Raw genomic sequence first — 24,651 nt, forward strand, 5'->3', positions numbered from 1 at the left:
GTGGGCGGTGGCTTGCGCCTCGCGTCGGCTTTGCAGCTCCGCCTCCCGGGTGCCTCGGAGAGCCTTCGTTAGTCTCTCTGCTGGCCCTCGGCTTACTCCTTTTATTCTCTCTTGAGTGGTAAGAGTGAATTAAATATGTGCAGAAACATCTTGGACTGTGATATGAGATGCGAGTTCAAATTCAGCCCTCACTTACTGTTACTATGGTATCGGTCCAGGTGTTTCAACTTTTCTGACCTGAAAAATGGAGTCTGCCGCTTAGAAGTTGCAGTGCAATTACCCTTAAAGGGAAAATGGACTATCCAGAGCAACAGAACCAATCCGTCAAGTCTTTTCTTTGACTCTGCACTACCCTGGCCCTCCTGGGTTTGGTTCTGCCTTCCTTCTCCCGGGCCCACCCGTGGCCTCTCCCCAGATGAATCTCCATCCTCTTCCTTTGAACACCCTCCGTGGGGCAATACTTTTGTTTTGGGGGCTTCAGCTGTCAACTCTGCTGATAATGACCGAATTTTCCATCAGCCTTAAATTCTCACATAAACCCCACTCCCAACTTTTTTTTTTTTTTAATTTTTTTGGAGACGGAGTTTCGCTCTTGTTACCCAGGCTGGAGTGCAATGGCGCGATCTCGGCTCACTGCAACCTCCGCCTCCTGGGTTCAAGCAATTCTCCTGCCTCAGCCTCCTGAGTAGCTGGGACTACAGGCGTGCGCCACCATGCCCAGCTAATTTTTGTATTTTTAGTAAAGACCTCTTGATCTGCCTGCCTCAGCCTCCCAAAGTGCTGGGATTACAGGTGTGAGCCACCGCAACCGGCCCCCCAACTTTTAAGTGACTACTCATTTTATTTTCTTCAAATTCAGCACTTAAACAGAAGTCATCTTCATCTCACCTTTCCCCACTCATACGTTTCTACTCCTGATTCCCATATTTGTATCAATAGCTGATTTCTCCCTATCCCTGATCACAAAACTTGGGAAACAGGAAGCACAGAGAGATCTTTCTCCCTTATATCCACTAATTCCTGAGATTGGTGTCTGTTATCCATTGCTGCATAACAAATGAACACAAGTTTAGCAGCTTAAAACAAATGTTTATCATCTCATGGTTTCCGTGGGTCAGCTTCACTGGGTCCTCTGCTCAGGCTCTCACAAGGCTACAATCAAGGTGTCAGGGAGGCTGTGTTCTCGTCTGGAAGCTTGACTGAGTTTCTGTGTTCAGGCTCATTCAGCTTGTTAGCTAGAATTCATTTCCAACTAAGTACGGTGACTCATGCCCATAATCCTAGCAGTTTGGGAGGCTGGCAGATCACCTGAGACTGGGAGTTTGTGACCAGCCTGGGCAACATGGCAAAAACGTGTCTCTTCAAAAGTACAAAAAATTAGCTGGGTATGGTGACATACACTTCTAGTCTTGGCTACATGGGAAGCTGAGAGGGGAGGATTGCTTGAGCCTGGTTGGCAGAGGTTGCAGTGAGCCAAGACCATGCCACCGTACTCCAGCCTTGGTGACAGAGTGAGACCCTGTCTCAAAAAAAAAAAAGAAAGAAAGAAAGAAAAAAAGAAAAATTCATTTTCTTGTGTCTTTGTAAGGACCCTGATTTTTTTCTGGCTATCATCTGAAAGCCACCTTCAAGTCCTAGAGGCTGCCCACAGTTCTTTGCCAAAGAGTTCTCTAACATTTCTGTTTACATAAGCCAGTGAAGGCCAGGCACAGTGGTTCATTTCTGTAATTTCGAATCAGTGAAGTAGAGGTGGGAGGATCACTTGAGGCCAGAAAATTGAGACCAGCCAAGGGCTTTTATGTAAGTTAGGGCCACTCAGGACCTGTCCCCAAAATCAACTGATTTATGACCTTAATTACATCTGTCAAACCTCTCATTTTTGCCATATTTATTACCTAAGCAATCCACAATGGGGGTCAGGAGCAGGTTGTACAGTGTGTGGACAGCAGGAGCAGGAGTTGTGGGGCTACCTAGGGTCTGTCATATGGTCCTTTAATAATCTAATATCCTTTCTTCTGAATTCCTATGGCATCTATATGGAAACTATTAGTATAATAATATACTGTCTGCAATGTTATTTCGTGTGTGTGTGTGTGTGTGTGTGTGTGTGTGTCTGTGTCTTCCCTAACAAAATTAAAATTATAAACTCTCTGTAGGGCTGTATATTTCTCCAACCTTTCTTTCAGGATGCTGGACACATAGTAAGCACTCATTAAATATTTATGGGGTAAAAGAAATTAAAGACCTAATTTACAAAAGCATTCCTCAAGGATAAATCCAGTGATCACACACTCATTCAACATTGATAACAGGCAGCAGAACAGAATGACAGAGAACAAGGGTACTGCAGCCAGACTGTCTGGTCTGAATCTTGGCTCTGCCACTCCTTCTGAGACCTTAGGCAAATTGCTTCTCATCTCTGTGCCTCAGTTTCCTTATCTGTGACTGATAAGGTATGATACTACTTTCACCTGCAAAGCGTTACTGTAAGGATGAAATAAAGTAATAATTGTGAAGCATATTGAACTGTGCCTGGCTCATAGCAGCACTAACTTGCTGATTAAAAATTAAGTACCTTCACTGGGCCAGATACTGTGCCAGGAGCCAGAGCACAAAGAGGAGCAAGACCAAGTCCCTGCTTTCATGACATTCACAATCCAAAAGACAGATGAATTGCTTTCATTCCTTTACCAACCATTTCAGAACTAAGAACAAAAACACTGTTTTACCATTACTAGGTACCCAATCCTCAGTCAATATTTACATAATATTGAAAATAAAATTTAATAAAAGGTAATGTTTTCATTAAAGCATATTCAGAGTAGGGAAACTTATTAAAATATATTCAAGAAAGTGTTAACTTTTAGCACAATGAGCTAACTTTTAGGACAACTATGGAATAGAGACTGGAAGGCGGCTTGAGACCTCCCACCCTTAGATCTAAGATGTTACAATGTCTGGATCACAGGAGGGGCAACCCCACTAAACCAATGGTATTTGGTGGTCCAGTGCAATTTCAGGCATCTCCCTGTAAACTGCAGCTTCACAAACTACATCACATCTTGAAAATGTTCATAATGATGCCCTAAGAGAAGCCATTAGAGGGAGTAGGAGTGCTAGGCTTGGAAAAGACTAAACTGGACATTTTTTTTTTTTTCCAGCTTGGAAGTGTTCTGATTTGGGGGAAACAACATTTTTTCCTCTAGGGGATAGTATGAAGACCAGATTTCAACAAACCAAAGTGCCAGCTAAGAGGGCTCTGGGCTATCTTCCAAAAAGAGAAGATGATTGAAAAGAGCATTGGCTTTGAAGTCAGAAGGGCTGAGTACCAACCCCATCTCCATGGAGCCATGAGTCTTCCAACATTGCCCTCCACCACGCCTGCAATCTCTTCTCAGGTTGCATTTCAGCTAATGTTGCACATTGGGTGCCTCTGTGTGTGTGTGTGTGTGTGTGTGTGTGTCTGTTTGTGTGTGTAGAAGCAGTAGGGGGTGGGGGAAAGGGAGTTGAGGGTGTCCTCCTGTCTGCAAAGCTTTTCTTTTCTTTTTTTTTGTTTTTGTTTTTGTATTTTTGAGACGGAGTCTGGCTCTGTCACCAGTGGTGCAATCTTGACTCACTGCAATTTCCGCCTCCCGGGTTCAAGCAGTTCTCCTGCCTCAGCCTCCCAAGTATCTGGGACTAGAGGCACACACCACCATGCCCAGCTAATTTTTGTCTTTTTAGTAGAAATGGGGTTTCACCATGTTGGCCAGGATGGTCTTAATCTCTTGACCTTTTGACCTGCCCACTTTGGCCTCCCAAAGTGCTGGGATTATAGGCATGAGCCACTGTGCCCGACCCAAAGCTTTGCTTTTCTTTGAGTGTTCAGTCAACCTTTTGTTGTCCTTCCAGACTCAAGCAGAAGCTGATCACAGTGATTAAACAAACATTAACAGTCCATTCAGACTATGCAGTTATAACCTTGTACAAATTTCCTCACCTGCTGCAATTACATATTCACCTGTTATTCCCATGCTGAGTATTTGAGGACAGGGGTATGTATCTATTTACCTGTCTCCTTGCAGCACCTGGCTTCTACATGTCTGCTGAATGGACAAATGTCTTCCAACAGTGATTATCACATAGCATAGACACACTTGGATCAAAGTCCCTAAGTGTTGGGAATTATAGTCACAGCAATCACTTGCTACCAAGGCAGACATTTTTCTCCATTTGAACAAACACATTGCCAACATAATCATTTCTCTGATGTTCAGGGTAATCTATCCGTAAAATTATCACTCTTTTATAACTGAAAAGGTGTTGCATGTGACACAGTGTTGAGCATGGTAGGCGGAACTTAAAGTGCAGATTGAGAGACGAAAGACTTCACATTTCTAGTTCTAGCCCTCACTATCCCCTTCCTCAGGGGTAATTATCTTTGTGTGGCAGGGCATTTATTCAATTTGGATTTTTTGCAGATGATGATAATTTATACAGTGGGTATTTACCATGCTACCAAAACAGATTAACTTTTGAAATTCTAAGAAAACACTAGTCAATGCACCCACCAAACCAAACCACAATTTCCCTTTTTTTTTTTGAGACAGAGTCTTGCTCTGTCACCCAGGCTGGAGTGCAGTGGCACAATCTCAGCTCACCACAATCTGTACCTCCCCGGCTCAAGCAATTCTCATGCCTCAGCCTCCCCAGTAGCTGGGACTACAGGTATGCTCTACCATGCCCAGCTAATTTTTGTATTTTTATTTTATTTTATTTTACTTTAAGTTCTGGGGTACATGTGTAAAATTTTTGTATTTTTAGTAGAGATGGGGTTTCACCATGTCGGCCAGGCTGGTTTTGAAATCCTGACCTCAGGTGATCCGCCTGCCTCAGCTTCCCAGAGTGTGGGGTTACAGGTGTGAGCCACCGTGCCTGGTCTCTTTTCTTTTAATCTTTTTGTCTTTCATCATTTTATATGTTGGGCTTTCTTTTTACATTTTAACTTATTTATTTTAGTAACAATTAACTTCCAGTATAAACTTATAAATATGCCACCTTCTAGATAACAAGAGGAGGGGTAAAGATACATATATGTAGTTGTTTGTTTCTCTGCAGAACATCTCTATAAGGCTACAGAGGAATGATGGAACACTGGTTACCCTCCGGGAGAAGAGCTGGGTATCTAGCAGGCGGAGTGAGAAGGGGACTTTTTACTTACACTCTTGTGTATCTTTGGGGGTGGAACCATATAAATTATCTCACTTCCTTAGATATGAAACACAAGCTAATAATAATTTTATGTCTAATACTTTGAAGACATTATTCAAGTGCCTTGCCATGAATGTTCCTGCCAAATTAACATGGTTGAAGGAAAATAGGGCTTAGGTACTTGGTTAGTAAATGACATCTGTGGACTTGAGGGAGGAAGTTCAACTCAGTTGTCTAACATCTCTTGGGTTTTAAGGTCATTTTCTATTTAAAAAATTCGTTTATTTTCTTCCTGATTCAATTAACAAGTTTTTATTTAGTGCCTACTCTTTGCCCAGTACCGTCCTGGAAATTCTAGGAGATATAAAAGAAGCTTTCACGAAACAACTTTTAAAGTTCTTGCCAAGTGTGGAGATAACTGTGGAATTACGTGGCTAGAAAGTCATCCTGGAAGCAGAGTCTTACTTGGACAGAAGCAGCAAGGCTTAGACAAATGGAAGGAGGACGGTAGGGGCTGCTGGTGAGGGGCAAAGGTGGATAGGGGCAGAAAGTGATATGAGTGGTCAGAGAGACTGGTTTGGAAAGTCCCTAAAGGTCAGGCAGAAGAAGTTAACCTTGGGAGTCCATTAGGAGTGATAACTCAAGAGAAGGAAGCCTGGAATTAGCAAGGAAATAAGAGAGAACTGAGAAACCAGATGCTAGGAGACCACCCTCGTTGCAATAATTGGATGTAAAATGATGACGGTTTGGATTTAGAATGTTCCAGAGGGAACAGAAAGGAAAGAAATAATTCATGAGGCATTTCGAAGGAGGAAATACCAGGTCTTGATGACAGGCTGGAGATGAGAATGGGAGAAGTCACACATTATTCCAATTTTTCTAGCTTGGGAAGCCAGCAAAGTGACTTCTTTTCAGATCTTCCTTTCCTCACACCCAAATTGACCCCCTCATAGAGTTGTTGAAATAGCAATTACAAACATAATTGATCTGTTTTTTCCCTTAGAAACACAATCTTATTTGCCTTTAGGTAAATGACCCAAGATGCACGTTGCTGGGCTTTACTCTTGGGTATAACTCATACCTCTATGACAACGCTACTGACTTTGGCCTTGCACTGTGTGTGTGGTGTGCAGGTGTGTTTACAACCCACTAGACCAAAAGTACTTGTTGTGACCACGTGTCATTCATAGATAAGTATTCAAAAGTTTTTGTTGGCCCATGCCTGTAATCCCAGCACTTTGGGAGGCTGAGGTGGGTGGATGTCCTGAGGTCAGGAGTTTGAGACCAGCTTGGCCAACATGGTGAAACCCTGTCTCTACTAAAAACACAACAATTAGTCAGGTGTGGTGGCAGGCACCTGTAATCCCATCTACTTGGGAGGCTGACAGTAGAATCGCTTGAACCCAGCAGGTGGAGGTTGCAGTGAGCGGAGATCGCACCATTGCATTGTAGCCTGGGCGGCAGAGGAAACTGTGTGTCAAAAAAGTTTTTGTTAATTGTTGAAGAAAATGAGATTTAAATGAAACATAATACTTAAAAAAGCTTTCCAGAAACAACAGCATTAAAATAAAATCACTGGAATTAAAATTTACATAAATTAAAAGGTTCGTTGTTCCACATGCCAAAAAAAAGATCGTATACCCTATTGTAATAGTGTTAGGGTCACACAGCTTTATTCCTTAGCTTAGGTGTTGCAATACAGTAATAATAATGCAGTGCAAGAACACTGTGTAATAAACGTTAATTAAACGAAACACTTCATATATATTTTACACAAGTTATTGGATATTACTATTTCCTTTTCCCCCCTCTGCGATGCAAAGTGGGGAAATATTATCCCTGTATTCCAGGAGAGGAAACAGTTTAATATTATTCCTGTATTCTAGGAGAGGAAACAGTTACACAGAAGTTAAGAAATTTACACAAGGTCACCTAGCCAGTAAATGTTGGAGCTGGGATTTGAACCCAGGATCTGTCTCCCCGGATCCATCCACCCGATTTGAACCCAGACAACTTAGTCGACTCTCCACCCTTAACAGCTCTGCTCCGTATTATATAAGCAGACAGCTCTCTTTTGGGGACTGACAAGTTATTTGAGGTATATGAACCGTTTTTGGTGGTGGTGACGTGGTGGGGGGGGCGGTTAGTGTCTAGTTATATGGGGCATAACCTTAGGAGCAATACTGGAAGTGTCTAGTTATATGGGGCATAACCTTAGGAGCAAGCAGGAAAAGAAGAAATGTATTCCATTAGTCTTCAGAAACATACCACAGTAAACGAATAACCTTTAATAACAGCATTTTACAGCCTATTAACACAAGAATAAACCCCTTTATCTGGAACCTAAATAATACCGCCCCCCTCATTTTATTAAAAGCCTTGTTTTATTTGGAAACTCTTAAAATAAGTGGTCATACGATTAAAAAAAGCTGCGGCGCGCCCCCTCCCCGGCGGCCGGGCGCAGCTGTCCGCGCCTCCCCCGCGCGGCTGCCGGCATTCCAACTCTCTGAGGTCACGGGCCGCCACCGCCTCCCTGGATCCGCCCGCCCGACCCAGGGGGAGGGACGCCGGGCCCGGCCGCCCCGCTGCTCCGGCCGCGCGTCCCGCGTCGCTCCGACCGTCCGTCCGTCCGTCCTCCTGCCTCCCCCCGCCCCCGCTGGGCTTCTTTGTGCGGCGCTCCTCGCCCGCAGGTCCCACCCCCAGGCCTCGCCCCTCGCCTTCGCGGCCGCCGGACTCTGCCCAGGGGAATGGTCTGCGGGCCGGGTTTTTGGAGACAGGAAGTGAGGCGTGCGAGCCCCATGAGCGCGGCGCGACGCGGGCTAGCGTGCGGGCGCGGCTGCGGCGGCCGCGCTGCGGGGCCCCGGGAGGCGGGCCGCTGAGCGGTGCGCGCGGCCCCGAGGATGCGGGAGCCGGAGCAGGTGAGGGCGCTGGGCTCGGCCGGCGGGAGGGGCGGGCGCCGGCACGAGCGGCGGGGTGTGTCCGCTCGCCTGGACCCCGGAGTCCCGGAGGATGGGGCGCGGCTCCCAGACCCATAGCGGGAGCGTAACAAAGACAGAAGTTTTGCTTTTCCAGATTCGGTCTCATGTACTTGAGTAATTTCTAAAAAGGGTCTGGAACTTCTGTTCTGAACGCCCTGATCGATTGTTGCGAGTTAATTCTGGATCGGGGTTTTTAATGTGTTAGGCATATTTGTGCCTCTCAGAATACGTAAACGTGAAATTCGCCAGATAACGTTGGCGAGAAGGGGCGCAAGGAAGGGCTGTTTGGTAACGCCTGGTTTGTTTTTGGAGTAGAGTGTTTACTCTGGAAGAGAATTCTTGGATCTGCAAATTCCGACTTGTGATTTCTGCAAATCCTTATTAGATTGGCCGCTCTTGGCATGTTCGTCCTATTTTCTTTTTTGCTGAGAAAGCCTTATAATAATAGCGTATGCTCGCAAACACATTGAAAACATTCGTGTGCTCCAAGTGACAACTACTGTATGCCTCTTAGTTGCTGACAGTTAATTTTTTTAAGTTCGGAATACGAGAGTAATTTTACTCTGAGTATAGCTGCCCGTTTTGTTTCTAGGGCATTTTATTCTGGAGCATCTACGCACATTTTCTCCGTGAGAAGCATGGGTTTGATTTAATGCTATAGATATTACTCTAAATATGTCACATACTCTCTCCTTTTAGTGTTCATTTTATTTTAAAGCAACGTTGGCAAAATTACGTGTGGTAAGGACCTTAGCAAGAAAGGGGAAACGCTGAAAGATTCAGAGGTAAAGTGTATTTGAGAAACTTTTGGAAGGGGATGTAGAGAGGGAAAATTAAAATGAATTTACAAATAGTTCAGACTGCCTTTTGTAAACTTGTACTGAAGCAGAATCTAGCATGTATCCGTTTATTTACTACAAAACAGATTTTGTAGAGAAAGTTATCCTAATTTTCCTTTAATAGCTATTTATGAATTATGTTTAATTTAGTAATTCCAGACCCAACCGTTTCCAGATTATTGCATATTATTTTATACCTGAAACAGACTTCCCCAAAGAACTCTTAAATTTCTACTCCTCTTGGTTTTATTACCTTCAGACATTCATAATTGTATTATATCTTTTGGCAGCAAATACTGAATATTACTGAAAAATAAGATGTGTAAATCATTGATCGGTTTGTAAATTATTAAACAAAAACACTGTTTTAGCATAGTGGGTTTTATATAAATAAGCAAAAAGCAAGGCATTCTTATGGATAGATCTTGGTGGGGGGGGTGCACCATACACACACGCAGGCACACACACAGCAACTTTTTCAATTTCATCCATCAAAATAAGAGATAACTTTGACTTTTCCTTTATTCCTGATGCTGTAATACATTTCAAATCTAAGGGACAATTGAAGGTTGTGCTGCCTTTGCTTAATCAGAACTTAAGTTAATAATTAAGTTACAGTGTAGTATCTATTGCTTTCAAGGCATAGTTCTATGCAGTGAAAAGACAACAATATTTGAATGGCACCTAAAACAAATATTGATCTTTTCTCTACACATATGCTATATCTTTTCGTCTACCCTACTTAATCCATCCAGTTTCCAGTTACCATAATTTTTATATAAAATTGAAACCCACCATCTGATCTCAAAGTGTGTTTAGTATGCATGATGTTTATAATCCTTAACTATTTACACTCTTGGTTTATCAGTTTTCTAGTTAAAAGCTTATTATTTAAGGTTCTCATTTGCTAATATTTTTTCATCTTGCTTTACCTTAGTTTATACCCCTGAAACAGCAAAGAGCATTGAAACATACTGGAAGTGGAAACCGTGTCTTTTAATATTTATTTTCTCTTTCCCTCCATAGTGTGGTGGTTTTACCAGGAGAAAGCAGTCAGTAAATGCTGTTAATTAACACAGTGCTTTACCTAGTTCCAGCTTTGTTTTTTTTCCTCTGGCCTTCCCCTACCCCTTGTTTTTAACATTTTGATTCTCCTGGCTATGGGGAATAACCAGAGCTCAAAACAAAAAACTAGCCAGATAAAACCGTGGTTGGGGCCTTATTAGAGATACAGCTCTGTATGTAATTATAGCATGGTTGTAATCTCCTTAAAGACAGCGACGGCTTAGGATTCGTCTTAGATTTCTCACGATGCTCATTATGCTGTCTTGTACCCAGAGAGGCAGTACACATTTGTGGAATGGAATTTCAAAATGTTAAGTTTGGTAAAGCCGAGGGTAGTAGCCGAACTCTTTTCTCCAGCTCTGCGATTCCCTAACCCTGAGTGCCCATCGCCTCTGGGCCTGACACGCAGTCAGGAGAGCAGGACCCAGCAGAGGACTGGGAGTGTGGAATTTGGGATCGATTCACAGCCCAACCCGTCCTATCGTGAAACTGCGAAGTAGCTTCTCTTTCTGAAGGCTGGGTTCTGCCTGCCAGATGAGAGGGTCAGGGGCACATTCTGCCCCTCCGCGCGGTCCCGGGCCCGAGCTCAGGGTAGCCAGCCATAGCTGGTTCTCGCTAAGCGATTCATCCCTAGCAGGCAATCTCTGCTCAGAAGAAGGAAATGGGGAACAGTCCCAGGACCCTGGAAATATCCGGGATTTTGTAGACTTGTTTAGGGGGAAAAAACTAATTCAGCTGATGTAAAAATCCCCAGCTGTTATAAGCTTTATCAGTGAAATGAAAAAAAAAAAAAAAAAAAAAAAGAAAATCCCCAGCTGGTGCTCGCCCTTTGTCTCGGCCCAGAAGTTACCATTAACTGGTCTGGTTAAAAACTGTTAGAGCCCGGCGTGCTGGCGCGCGCCTGTGGTCCCAGCCAGTCGGGAGGCTGAGGCTGGATCTCTTGAGTTCAGGTGTTCGAGGCTACGGTGAGCTGCAATGGCGCCCCTGCACTCCAGCCTGGGTGGCAGAGTGAGACCCCGCTCTATGAAACACGTTGTAAGTAGCGTATTTCGGGGTGCTGTGGCTCCAAAGCCGGCATCGCTCGGGGCCCGCCCAGTCTCTCCACTGCCTGTAGGTCTCGCTCTGGTCCCTTTAAATGTTCCCTCCGGGAGCAGAGGGACCGGTCCCTTTCAGAGCGCGTCCGTCCAGGAACGCGGCTGCAAAAAGAGAGTTCCGGGGCCTCCGAGGCTACCGGTTGGCCTGGCAACGCCGCGTGCTCTTCCCGAGGGGAGGACGCGGGAGAAGCCCGGGCCTGAGGTCTCCAGGGCCTCGTGGGCTTCTTGGGTTTGCTGCCCCCCGGCTGCTCATTAACTCGGGATGGCGTGGAAGGCCTCGGGCGCCGCCTTTTCTGGGCCGCGGCCCCGCTTAGGTGAAAGCTTGTTTGGGCGTCCCCACCTTGGAGAGGGGCGGGGCCTCGCCTTTCAGAACTGCCAGTCTTCTAGTGGGAATTGGCTAAGGAGCGTTTGTAGGGTCTTTTATGATGTTTATCAGTAGATGGATTTGATGGGGTAAATAATTCCACCTGCGCTTGTTAGGCAGCTCACCGGGCTTGAAGCACACACCTGCCATTCTTAGTGGGGATTATTCCTCCCATTTGCCTTTAGGGTTAGTTTTCTAAAGGGATTGGGACTGGAACCTAGTTCTTTTTGGAGGGTATTTTGCACTTTTCTCATTTAAGGATTAAAGAACTCTGACATTTGGAGTATAACAGCACGAAAGAGTTACTTACGAAAAAAGATCTTATCCAAAATAGAAGGAGGACTACGAATGCTAACTGGTAATTTGGGATTACAGTAGTGCTGGCCATTATCTCATTTAATCCTGAGATAGCCACAGTTTGCTGTCACTGTTTGTAGGCTAAAGTGAAGGGTGGAGCCTGACCCTGGGCCCAACGCACCTCAGATAAAATTCCACCCTGCCTCCCGGGTCCTATTAGTGCCTTCTTTTTCCAGCGGAGATGGTCGGCTTACTCTTTGGACACAGCTTGATTGGCTTTTCTTTGTATAAGCAGAGCCCAGCGTTACTTTTGTTGAAGTAACTCCAGGCGTTCCTCTTTCCCCAGTGCTGGCGTCGATGCTCCCTTCTTGGGGCCATTGGAGACTCCGTTGCTTTTTAATGGCGGCAGCGGCTGCTGGATGAGCAGCTGGAGGCCGGACAGCGTTCGTCCAGTCTGGAGAGGATCGCTTTGGTGGGGGTAGCCTTTCCTCTTTGCTCCTCCACTCTTGAAAGGAGAAGAAGATGCCATTGCCATTTGGGTTGAAACTGAAACGCACCCGGCGCTACACAGTGTCCAGCAAGAGCTGCCTGGTTGCCCGGATCCAGCTGCTCAATAACGAGTTTGTGGAGTTCACCCTGTCGGTGGAGAGCACTGGCCAGGAGAGTCTCGAAGCTGTGGCCCAGAGGCTGGAGCTGCGGGAGGTAAGCCATCTAAAGACACTGCAGGCCGGGCGCGGTGGCTCGCGCCTGTAATCCCAGCACTTTGGAAGGCCGAGGCGGGTGGATCCCCGGAGGTCAGGAGTTGGAGACCAGCCTGGCCAACATGGTGAAACCCCATCTCTACTAAAAATGCAAAAAATTAGCTGGGCGTGGTGGCATGCGCCTGTGATCCCGACTACTCGGGACGCTGAGGCAGGAGAATCGCTTGAACCGAGGAGGGGGAGGTCGCAGTGAGCTGAAATGTCCAGCCTGGACAAGACTGAAACTCCCTCTCAAAAAAAAAAAAAAAAAAAAAAAAAAAGACATTGCAGGCTTCTGTGGCCCCCATGCTGGCTGTGTGTCCGGGCCCACTGGGTACTCACTGTGTGTCCCTGCCTGAGATGTCTAAGTTGAGTCTGCAAGTTCCCTTATGAGGCAGGAACAGATTAGAGCAAGAAGTCTTCCCTTGGGGGTGCCCTGTAAGGAATTATAGTGCCTGAGTTTTGAATATGCTTGTATTTTCCCCAAATGTAATCCAGAATCAAATGTGAATGCACTTTGGGTTGTTCAAGTTTCCATTTTCTAATATACCCCCAAGGGTATTCCTGATCTCTAGTACAGTTTTCTGACTTCATTCTTTCTTTTTTGTTCACTTTTATTTTTTTAGAGACAATGTCTAGCTTTGTTGCCCAGGTTGGTCTCAACTCCTAGGCTCAGGCAATTCTCCCGCTGTAGGCACGTGCCAGCATGTCCAGCTCCTGACATCATTCCTTCAACATTCATTGAGTAAACCAAAAATTCATTGACTATATTCTTACAGGCCAGATTAAGGTTCTAGAGACATATTGCCTGAACTTAGTTTGCATTCTAGTTTCCTCACCATCTGCTTCTGTTACCTTGGGCAAATTACGTGTTATTGCTGAGCCCCTGTTCTCTATCTGAACCATGGGAATGACTGTGACACCTAATTCTCAGAGTAGCATAAGGCTATAAGCTCTACTAACTAGTCTGTTAGAATACTCATAGGGAGGTTTGCCCAGGAAACCCCTAATCTAGTTAGTAGGAAGTTACGGAGTACTCATGTAGCTATATAATATCTTAAATTTAAAATAACTAGGCAAGGCCTGTGAAGAAAGGCCTCTAATTAAACCCTTGACCCTCCCTACCTTTGGCTACCTGGTTCTGGGGTAAAGGAAAGTTAGATAAACTCATTATTCCACTTAAAAAGTCAGGAATAGATGAACTTTGCTCCTGGTGACCATCGTCTTTGATATGATCATTAAAAACTGAGGACCCATAAGTACCAAGCACATACACTTGGAAGCTTACCTTAATGTTGTTACCAATAACAAAACAGGTGTGATGCATGCTGTGACGAGGAAAGTAGAGGGTGTGCTATAGGCCAGAGGAGGTGCAGCAAAAAGAAGGCGGCTCAGGGAAGGTGATTCTGAACTGTGACCTGAGGATGGGACAGGGGAGTCCTATCACGGGCTAGAAGAATGTTCCAACAAAGAGAACTGCACAGGGCCAGTGACATGGACACAGCTGGTCTGCCTGACTCAAGGGCCACACAATGAGGATTTTTTGTTAAAGGACTTGTACTTATCCTGAGGGTGGTGGGGAAGTTAATGAAGGGTGTAAACAGGTGTGGTACAATCGTTTTTGTGAAGAGTGAGCCCTTTGGAGAATGAGTGGAGAGAATTGGTTCAGGTACAGATGGTAGCCACCTGGAGTTGGATAGGGTTGGCGAGAGGTGGTTGGAATCTGCAGGTATTCAGGACCTACCTACCAAGTAATAGGGAAGGGTTAGCATGGATTCATGTTGATATTCAGGTTTTCAGTAGATGGTGGAGCTATAACAGAGAGGAAATGTGAAGGGAAGAGTAGATCTATTAGGGGCAAGGAGAAGCGTGTGGTGAGTTCAGTTTTGGAAATACTGAGTTTGAGGTGCCAATTAGAGGTGTTGAATAGACAGATGGATCTGCTGGTCTGGAGTTCAGGCATGAGATCCAGGTTGGAGGAAAGAGATTGGGAAGCATCAGCCTAAGTGAGTTCATTAAAGCCAGAAGAGGGTATGAGCTTCTGGAGAAAAAGGGGAGAAAAAGGACATCACAGACCCGTCATAGTAGATTAGAGGAGGGGAGAGTGTTGGAAGGAAACTGAGATGGAACTGCCCACGAAGAAGAAAGAAAACCAGAGTAGCAGGCCTCAGCAACCAGTCCCTGCTTACTTGCATTTATTTATTTATTTTTTTAGGGATGGGGTCTCACTCCATCACCCAGGCTGGAGTACAGTGGCACCATCGTAGCTCACGACAGCCTCTAACTCCTGGGCTCAAGTTACCCTTTTGCCCCAGCATGCCAAGAGCTGGGACTAGAGGTGCACACCACCACACCCAGCTAATTTTTTTTTTTTTAACTTGTATTTTTGAGATGGAGTCTTGCTATATTGCCCAGGCTGGTCTTAAAGTTCTTTCCTCTAGTTATTTTCGCCTCCTGAGCAGGGAGGATTACAGGCGTGGCTTAGTGGCTTATTTTATTTTATTTTTGGCTTGCTTTGACTTTTTTTCTTATTCCTATTATGGTTCCTTCTTCCTGTAATTTTCTTCCTCATGCACCAGGTCTGTCTATAACCTCTAGTGAGTCAACTTTTTGAGGAACTGTGGTTTATTTATTTTTGTACCAGGTGTGGAATGTGTTCAGTAAATACAGGGAGAACTGAACCCATTGGCTGTTAATAAGTCCACAGAAATTGCCATCCTTTGTTAGAAGTTGTCAGTCTCAGGGAATAAGTAACTTTATATAGCTGTGGGTATATTTTGAGCCTGTTTTTCAACAGAAGAGGAAACAGGCATGGTCCCTAGGAAATGTTTTGCCCTTGGAGAGTCGGTTCCACAATTTCCAATATTTAATAAATGTCATGGTTAGAAAGTTTGTATAACAAAGTTTTGCTTTGAAGGCCCCAGAAGCTCTGCTCTGTAGCATATAAACAGATGGCTCAGGCATCAGGCCTAATCTTATCAAATGATTGTTCAAAAATAATCTGAGTGGGGTCACACCTGTTTCTAGTTTGTACGTATAGCCTGTGTATGATTCTATATTTCTTTAAGAAATACCGGTATGCTGATTTCTTGCACTGTTCTCCCACCAAGCAAATCTTGAATTATCATAGCATATAGATTGGGGTGAAAAGTTTTGTTCCTGTCCAAATATAAGTGGAGAGAAAAGTCTTTACTCTTCTTGCTTAATTGAATACCATTTTATTTCTGTAATGACAGTATTTTTTTCTTTTGAGATGGAGTTTTGCTCTTGTCGCCCAGGCTGGGGTGCAATGGTGCCATCTTGGCTCACTGCAACCTCTGCCTCCCAGGTTCAAGTGATTCTCCTGCCTCAGCCTCCCCAATAGCTGGGATTACAGGTGGCCACCACCATGACTGGCATTATTATTATTATTATTATTATTTTTAGTAGAGGTGGGGTTTCACCTGGTTTCTTTTCTTTTCTTTTTTTTTTTTGAGACAGAGTTTCACTCTTGTTACCCAGGCTTAAGTGCAATGGCGTGATCTCGGCTCACTGCAACCTCCACCTCCTGGGTTCAGGCAATTCTCCTGCCTCAGCCTCCTGAGTAGCTGGGATTACAGGCACGAGCCACCACGCCCAGCGAATTTTTTGTATTTTTAGTAGAGACGGGGTTTCACCATGTTGACCAGGATGGTCTTGATCTCTTGACCTCCTGATCCACCCGCCTCGGCCTCCCAAAGTGCTGGGATTACAGGCGTGAGCCACGCCCGGCTCATCTGGTTCCTAACTCCTCCCTCAGGTGATCCACCCACTTCAGCCTCCCAAAGTGCTGGGATTATAGGAGCGAGCACTGCGCCTGGCCCTGTAAAGACAATTATAAGGGCTGCACAATAGTATTATTGTAACATTATACCCAGGAGTTTCAGCTATATCAGTAATATTCCTTCTTTTCTTTTTTTTTTTTTTTTTTTTTTTTTTTTTTTGTGATGGAGTCTTGCTCTGTCACCCAGGCTGGAGTGCAGTGGCACCATCTTGGCTCATTGCAACTTCCACTTCCTGGGTTCAGGCAATTCTCCTGCCTCAGCCTCTCTAGTAGCTGAGATTACAGGTGCCTGCTAGCACACCCTGCTAATTTTTGTATTTTTAGGAGAGATGAGGTTTCGCCATGTTGTCCAGGCTGGTCTTGAACATCTGACCTCAGATGATCCACCTGCCTTGGCCTTCCAAAGTGCTGGGATTTCTTACACTGGGGATATGGGTAGTAGTTTTTACACAGGGTATATGGGTATGTTTTTTGGTTTGTTTGTATTTTTAGCCTTCATATTTTTACAAGTGTCAAGATATTTTGTATTAAATTAAAAACAAAATGGTTAATATACATATATTCAATGTAGTTAACTTAGGTTGCTAATTTTCTTCTAAATTCACCTTTTTTAAACTACAGAAAGTAACTTTTTTTAAAAAAATGGGGAAAAAAGGCCAGGTGTGGTGGCTCACACCTATAATCTCAGCACTTTGGGAGGCTGAGGTGGCTGGATCACAAGGTCAGGAGTTTAAGACCAGCCTTGCCAAGATGGTGAAACCTCATCTCTACTAAAAATACAAAAATTAGCCAGACATGATGGTGGCGCCTGTAATCCCAGCTACATGGGAGGCTGAGGCAGGGAATTGTTTGAATCCAGGAGGCAGAGGTTGCAGTGAGCCAAGATCACACCACTGTACTCCAGCCTGGGTGACAGAGTGAGACTTTGTCTCAAAAAATAATAATGAAATATAAAAATAAAAATAGGAAAATGAATTATTAGGAAACTATTGGTATTCATTTTAGCAGTAGTTTATCAAAGCCATTGGAATTCCCTGTCTATCATTAATTCTGAGATTCAAAACAGTTTTTCAAGAGAGGCTGTGAGTCCTTATGGAATTTAAGGGGAGCTAGAAAATTCTCTCCAATTTTAAAAGTATATGCTGTAGAGGCTTGAAGGAGGTGGTCAGACGAGGGGGTCAGCTGGGTATGGCCACTGCCTGGGCATCTTCACCCTGATGGCATCAGCACACTCCAGAGTGCAAGAGTCAGGCTGAAACATCTCATGTCATGGGAAGACCTGATTTAATCTAGCTCGCTAATAATGATGTGCAAACCCAGGACCCAAGTTCAGTGATTTTGTTCATTTTGGCTTTTTTTTGAGTTGGAGTCTTTCTGTCACCAGGCTAGAGTGCAGTGGTGTGATCTCGGCTCAGTGCAACTTCTGCCTCCCTGGTTCAAGTGATTCCCCTGCCTCAGCCTCCCAAGTAGCTTGGACTACAGGCGCACACCACCACGCCCAGCTAATTTTTTGTGTTTTAGTAGAGACAGGGTTTCACCATGTTGGCCAAGATGGTCTCTGTCTCCTGACTTTGTGATCCTCACGCCTCAGCCTCCCAAAGTGCTGGGATTACAGTCGTGAGCCACCGTATTTGGCCAAGTTTAGTAATTTATAAGCAGTGAGAGACTGCCAAGGATCCCAGGTATGTGTGCCCTCTGCCCAGGCCAAGATTTTCCTATAGGTAGGGCACATGGGAGTCAGAACAAACCAGAAGTTTCATGGTGAGCATGGGATCAGAAGAGATGTTGCCTTGAAAAAGTACGTATTTTCATAAGTAGGCTGGGCGCAGTGGCTCACATCTGTAATCTCAGCACTTTGGGAGGCTGAGGTGGGCAGATCACCTGAGGTCAGGAATTCAAGACCAGCCTGGCCCGGCCAACATGGCGAAACCCTGTCTCTACTCAAAATGCCAAAAAAAAAAAAAAAAAAAAAAAAAAAAAAATTTACCCAGGCATGGTGGCGTGTGCCTGTAGTCCCAGCTGTTTGGAAGGCTGAGACAGAAGAATCACTTGAACCTGGGAGGTGGAGGTTGCAGTGAGCCGAGAATACACCACTGCACTCCAGCCTGGGTGACAGAGCAAGCCTCGGTCTCAAAAAAAGGAAAAGAAAAACTACATATTTTCATAAGCAGAGTAGTGCTGCTCAGATCCCTTTGAGTCAGGCACCCTTTCCCCTGGCGGTGCTTAAGTGATCACTGCCTGCCTGCTGCTTGAGATGGCTACTTAGCAAAGTGGTGAAGACAGTCTGCAGTAGTCAGAAACACCTGGGTTGCATCCACACACTGTCATTTGAGTAATTCTTAAATCACTTAATTTCCCAAGTTCATTGGTTTTGCATCTGTAAGCTGGGGATAATAATAGTATCTACTTGATAGTGGTTAACAGGATTCAGTGTTAAATGTAAAACATTTAACAAAATGGATCATTTAGCAAACGATCTGGTATTTGGGAAACTCTCAATAAATGTTTCACCCCACCACTCCCCTCCTCACTCTCTCTTTCTCTAATTTCTTTTTCTTTTCTTCTTTCTTTGGTGCGATGTAGTCTTGCTCTGTCACCCAGGCTGGAGTGCAGTGGTGCAATTTCAGCTCATTACAGCTTCCGCTTCCCAGGTTCAAGCGAGTCTCATGCCTCAGCCTCCCAAGTAGCTGGGATTAACAGGCGCCTGTCATCACACCCACCTAATGTTTATATTTTTAGTAGAGATGGGGTTTCAACATGTTGGCCAGGCTGGTCTCAAACTCCTGACCTCAAGTGATCTGCCCGCCTCAGCCTCCCAAAGTGCTGGGATTACAGGTGTGAGCCACCATGCCCAGCTTCTTTTCTTTTGTAAATATTGTTTCTTCCATTTACTGAGAGAATATATGCTTGTTTATAAAATGTCTCTTTAGAGGGCACTGGTAATCACATTTCTTAGACATTACAATTTTTTTTCTTTTTGACATTATCAAACTATTAAAATGTTTGTATGCCATTGTAATTTAGCAGTCATCTTTGAAATTCTGATTCCGTGTCTGCTGAAAAAATCAATTTATCCAATGTCACTGCCCGCTGACCTCATAAACAAAGCTTCTGTAGGGTTTAGTTTTCTATTAGCCTGTTTTCTTCCCTCTTGCCCTCAACTCAATTCCTAGGTAAAAAAAATAATTTTATGAAAGTTTAGATTAAGGGCTATATATTTTTCCTTGAGGCTGTAGTGAGCTCAAGAATCCTTGTTCGGCCGGGTGTGGTGGCTCAAGCCTGTAATCCCAGCACTTTGGGAGGCTGAGGCGGGTGGATCACGAGGTCAAGAGATCGAGACCATCCTGGTCAACATGGTGAAACCCCGTCTCTACTAAAAATACAAAAAACTAGCTGGGCGTGGTGGTGCATGCCTGTAATCCCAGCTACTTAGGAGGCTGAGGCAGGAGAATTGCCTGAGCCCAGGAGGCAGAGGTTGTGGTGAGCCGAGATCGTGCCATTGCACTCCAGCCTGGGTAACAAGAGCGAAACTCCGTCTCAAAAAAAAAAAAAAAAAAAAAAAAAAGACTCCTTGTTCAATATTAGATATTATAATCACATTTTTATGCCATATGGATTTCAATTAGGTTCATTACAAGCTGTCATTTTTTTGTCTGCCTTCTTTTCCTTGATCTAATCAGTTTAAATTTATCTTTGGTTGAAGTTTAAAAGTTTGAGGTTTTTTTTTTTTTTTTTTTTAAGAAAGGCTCTTTGTCACTCAGGCTGTAGTACAGTCATGTGATCATAGCTCATTGCAGCCTTAACATCCATGCTTGAGCGATCCTCCCACCTCAGCCCCTTGGGTAGCTGTGACTATAGGCACATGCTACCCTGCCAATTTTTAAATTTTTTGTAAAGATGAGGTCTCATTGTTTTACCCAGACAGGTCTTGAACTCCTGTGCCCAAGTAATCCTCACTCCATGGCCGCCCAAAGTATTGGGATTACAGGCATAAGCCATTGCTCTCAGCCTTAAAAATGTGTTTTTTTTTTTTTTTTTTTTTTTTTGAGACGGAGTTTCGCTCTTGTTACCCAAGCTGGAGTGCAATGGCGCGATCTCGGCTCACCGCAACCTCCGCCTCCTGAGTTCAGGCAATTCTCCTGTCTCAGCCTCCTGAGTAGCTGGGATTACAGGCACGTGCTACCATGCCCAGCTGATTTTTTTTGTATTTTTAGTAGAGACGAGGTTTCACTATGTTGACCGGGATGGTCTCGATCTCTTGACCTCGTGATCCACCCGCCTCAGCCTCCCAAAGTGCTGGTATTACAGGCTTGAGCCACCGCGCCCGGCCTTTTTTTTTTTTTTTTTGAGGAGGAGTTTCACTCTTGTTACCCAGGCTGGAGTGCAATGGCACGATCTCGGCTCACCGCAACCTCCGCCTCCTGGGTTCAGGCAATTCTCCCGCCTCAGCCTCCTGAGTAGCTGGGATTACAGGCACACGCCACCATGCCCAGCTAATTTTTGTATTTTTAGTAGAGACGGGGTTTCACCATGTTGACCAGGATGGTCTCGATCTCTTGACTTCATGATCCACCCGCCTCGGCCTCCCAAAGTGCTGGGATTACAGGCTTGAGCCACCGTGCCCGGCCTTTTTTTTTTTTTTTTTTTTTTGAAATGGAGTTTTAATCTTGCTGCCCAGGCTGGAGTACAAATAGTATGATGTCAGCTTACTGCACCCTCTGCCTCCCGGGTTCAAGTGATTCTCTCACCTCAGCCTCCTGAGTAGCTGGGATAACAGGCACCCACCACCAAGCCTGGCTAAGTTTTGTATTTTTAGTAGAGATGGGGTTTCACCATGTTGACCAGGCTGGTCTCAAACTGCTGACCTCAGGAGATCCACCTGCCCTGGCTTCTCAAAGTGCTGGGATTACAGGCGTGAGCCACCATGCCCGGCCTAAAGAGTTTTTAATCCTCAGGTTATGAATGTGCTGAAATCATGAAAGTCTCTTTAAGATTTTTTTTTCATGTTTTTGCTATGATATATTGTGTTAGTTTTATAACTTGGAGGGCAGTTTTCTTTCAGCTGTTTCTGAGGGGGTTGTGTGTGTGTTGGGGATTCTTTATTGTTGTTCCCATATGTGGCCTTCATACATAACTGTGGTTTTGAAGTTGAGTTCAACACTGAGCCACTGCTAAAAAATTATCTCTACAGTATTTTGTTGAAGATGAGAAAAATCTAGCAAAATTTATAAGTGGCTTCTTATTTCTTAATTATAGGCTTTGGATATTTGGTTACCCTGCTGTGGTTTATTATTGATCTTTACAAAATGTTTTTTAAATTGTGTGTTCAGTGTGTTACACACAATGTCAAGTTTTTGTTCCATAGAATGTAAGCTCCATCAAAGTAGGACTCTTGTTGACTGAAGCATTGCCAGGGTTTGGGACAGCACCTTGTACCTTACAGTATGTTGTTGCTGAATACGTTTACTTAGTTTAAAAATTAAGATTTTTGTTTTGAATTTAGATTGGTAAACATGGACAGCAGTACAATTAAGTCTTTGCTCTGATTTTATTTCCTGGAGAGGGTTAAACATTTCCGAAGTTTTGTATACAGATAAAAAGGCACTGTTTTTTTAGACTCTTCTTTTTCACTTTGGGGCTTTTTCTGAAACACTTAGAAAGTGATCTAGTTGTAGTGACTCCCTGAGATAAGATTGCTGTATCAAGGGAGTGTCAGCTTCCTCACTGAACTTTGAACAGATACTTCTCCTAACACCTTATGGCAAATGGGGATATTTTTTGGCTAGAGGATTTGTTGGGATAGAGAGGAATCAAGCATATAACATAAACCATAACCCTCAAGCACAACTTTAGAAAGTGTTCTTGGCCATCAAAGTGTTTTATTTTAAATTAGTGTCTTTGGTATTCCAAATATCCACTGACCTTATCGTGACTGTTATCTGAGTAGACATCAAGAATTTCATGCTATTTCCTTCTGTACTAGCTGTTTTCATTTGGACTCTAAAAATAGATGAAATATCTGAAAAGTAATAGTCTAGTACCCAGAAACTTTTACCTTTTAGACCAAGTAGTTATTCATTTAGGTATTTATGCTATATAACAAATACAATTGAGGTAGAGACAAGAATCTCTGAATATTTTCAGTTAGAGCTATTGGACCATCTGAAGCAAATACAATGTCAAGATTGGCCTCTGACCTACATAGAGAAAGCTTTCCCAAGTCTGACACCAACTATAAATGATCCGGAATTTTTCCTGATATTTAGGTTTTCTGTTACTTTTCTTCTTTGGTCTAGGTAATTAAGAATTAGCCATGTAAATAAGTATAGAAATTACATATATGGGGATATGCATTTTGAAGTCTGTTTTGTAATGACAAGTTATTGCAGAATTTGGAAACCTGTTTATTTGAAGAATGGAGTATTATTCAGCCTAGGCTTAGTGGCTAATAAACTTAAAGGCTAATAGCCCAAGATGTTTCCCTTCCAGTATTGGATTTTTCCCTTGAGATACCAGATGTCCTTATTCTCTTACCATTGGTGTGTCACGGTAGTGTAGTCTCAGGACCGTGCGGAATTAAGCATGAATTTACTCATTTGAGATTTGTAAGGTGAGTTACAAAATGGTGGACATAAGGGAAGTGTGGTGTTTTGGAGGCTCTAAGTGCTGTCATTGTCATTCGTGTATAGATTCAGATTCCATTCCTTCTAATATCTCTAGAAGCGTTGACTTTCTTCTGTCTCCATTTGGGTAAATGAGCATTATTGTGCTGGAAGCTTCATTTGCCTCATTTAATCTTCACAATGAGTTAAACACTGCATTATCTTTCCCATTTTAAAATGAGGAAACTAAAGTTATGAAAAGTTTGACTGATTACATAGCTAATAAACAAAAGACCCAGGATTTGAGATTTTATGTCAGACTTCTGCTTGAAGTTTGACCTTTAAATTTATAGGTGTCATGGACCCTTTTGAGATCTAATGAAAACACAGAATTTTGCATGCAATTTCAGGTAGTTCATTGTCACTCTCTCCCCCAAGTCTGTCTGTAGGCCTAGGCCATGGGCCTGGAGGCTTTCTGGATAAGGCAGTTTTTTCCCTTCACTCCCCTTTTCGCAGAGTGGGATCTTTCTTCTCTGGTCTTCTGCTTCCCAGAGTGAAGATGCTGTGAGGATGGAATATTTGTGAACAATTCAAGACCTTCGTTATTAAAAAATAATAATTTGCCTCTGAATATAGTTCTTCCCCTCACTGCCCCTTCTACCACAAATGCCCTTTTTTCCTCTGGCCTTAATCTTTAGGTCTCAGGAAGGGCCATTTATTCCGCAGTGGGACAACATACTATTAAGGAAAAAGCCCCCTTCAGGGGGACAGTGGGGAGGTCATGAGTGGGAATTCCTCAACTGTACCGCTGATGGTAGGTCCATGTCTGTCTTCCCTGCTAGGCAGCAGGTATGTGGTGAATCTTCAGGAATTGAATGGATAATACATTCTTCCTTTATACATTGATCAAATTCCCAGGCCAGTTGTTGAGCCCTTTGTATCAGTTTTCATGTCAGATATGCACCTAAGGTGAAAGGGCATTTTTTTTTTTTTTTTTTTTTTTGAGACGGAGTTTCGCTCTTGTTACCCAGGCTGGAGTGCAATGGCGCGATCTCGGCTCACCGCAACCTCCACCTCCTGGGTTCAGGCAATTCTCCTGCCTCAGCCTCCTGAGTAGCTGGGATTATAGGCACGCGCCACCATGCCCAGCTAATTTTTTGTATTTTTAGTAGAGACGGGGTTTCACCATGTTGTCCAGGTTGGTCTCCATCTCTCGACCTTGTGATCCACCCGCCTCGGCCTCCCAAAGTGCTGGGATTACAGGCTTGAGCCACCGCGCCCGGCCGAAAGGGCATTTTCTATTAACAAGGATTCATTATTCTCTTGACAATATGCCAATTTAGCAAATATTTTTCTATTCAGTTCTCCAAGCAATTTGTTCATAAACAAATGTCACTTAGATTTCCTTTATCTTTTAATGAATTGACTGAACATCCAGAGGCAATTTAAATTTTTGCTTAAGATGCTAACATCAGTAGAAGAAACGATGTAGGTCACAAATTGTTCATGAGAATTGGCAGCATGTAGTAGAAATAACTTCCTATCAAGGATTTGTACCACTTTCTATAGTAGATTACCCAAATATGATCATTAAAAGGTATATAATGTCGAGATTTATAAATAGGGCAGAGTAGTTTTGTTATTTTAAGTAAGTTTTGACTGAGTAGGCTAAGAAAATAA

General features: G+C 43.9%; 1 protein-coding gene across 1 annotated transcript in view; it reads left to right on the forward strand.

The window, feature by feature from the left end:
• Window positions 1–7,748: 7,748 nt before the first annotated feature.
• PTPN21 (protein tyrosine phosphatase non-receptor type 21) overlaps window positions 7,749–24,651 on the forward strand; it is an 88,838-nt gene continuing 71,935 nt past the window's right edge. Inside the window, exons 1-2 of the mRNA XM_039469244.2 lie at window positions 7,749–8,108; window positions 12,174–12,529. Coding sequence (XP_039325178.2) covers window positions 12,350–12,529 — 180 coding nt within the window. The 5' untranslated portion in view covers window positions 7,749–8,108; window positions 12,174–12,349. The remainder of the gene's footprint in view (window positions 8,109–12,173; window positions 12,530–24,651) is intronic.

The sequence above is a fragment of the Saimiri boliviensis genome, chromosome 2, assembly GCF_048565385.1.
Source record: "Saimiri boliviensis isolate mSaiBol1 chromosome 2, mSaiBol1.pri, whole genome shotgun sequence".
Lineage (NCBI taxonomy): Eukaryota > Metazoa > Chordata > Mammalia > Primates > Cebidae > Saimiri > Saimiri boliviensis.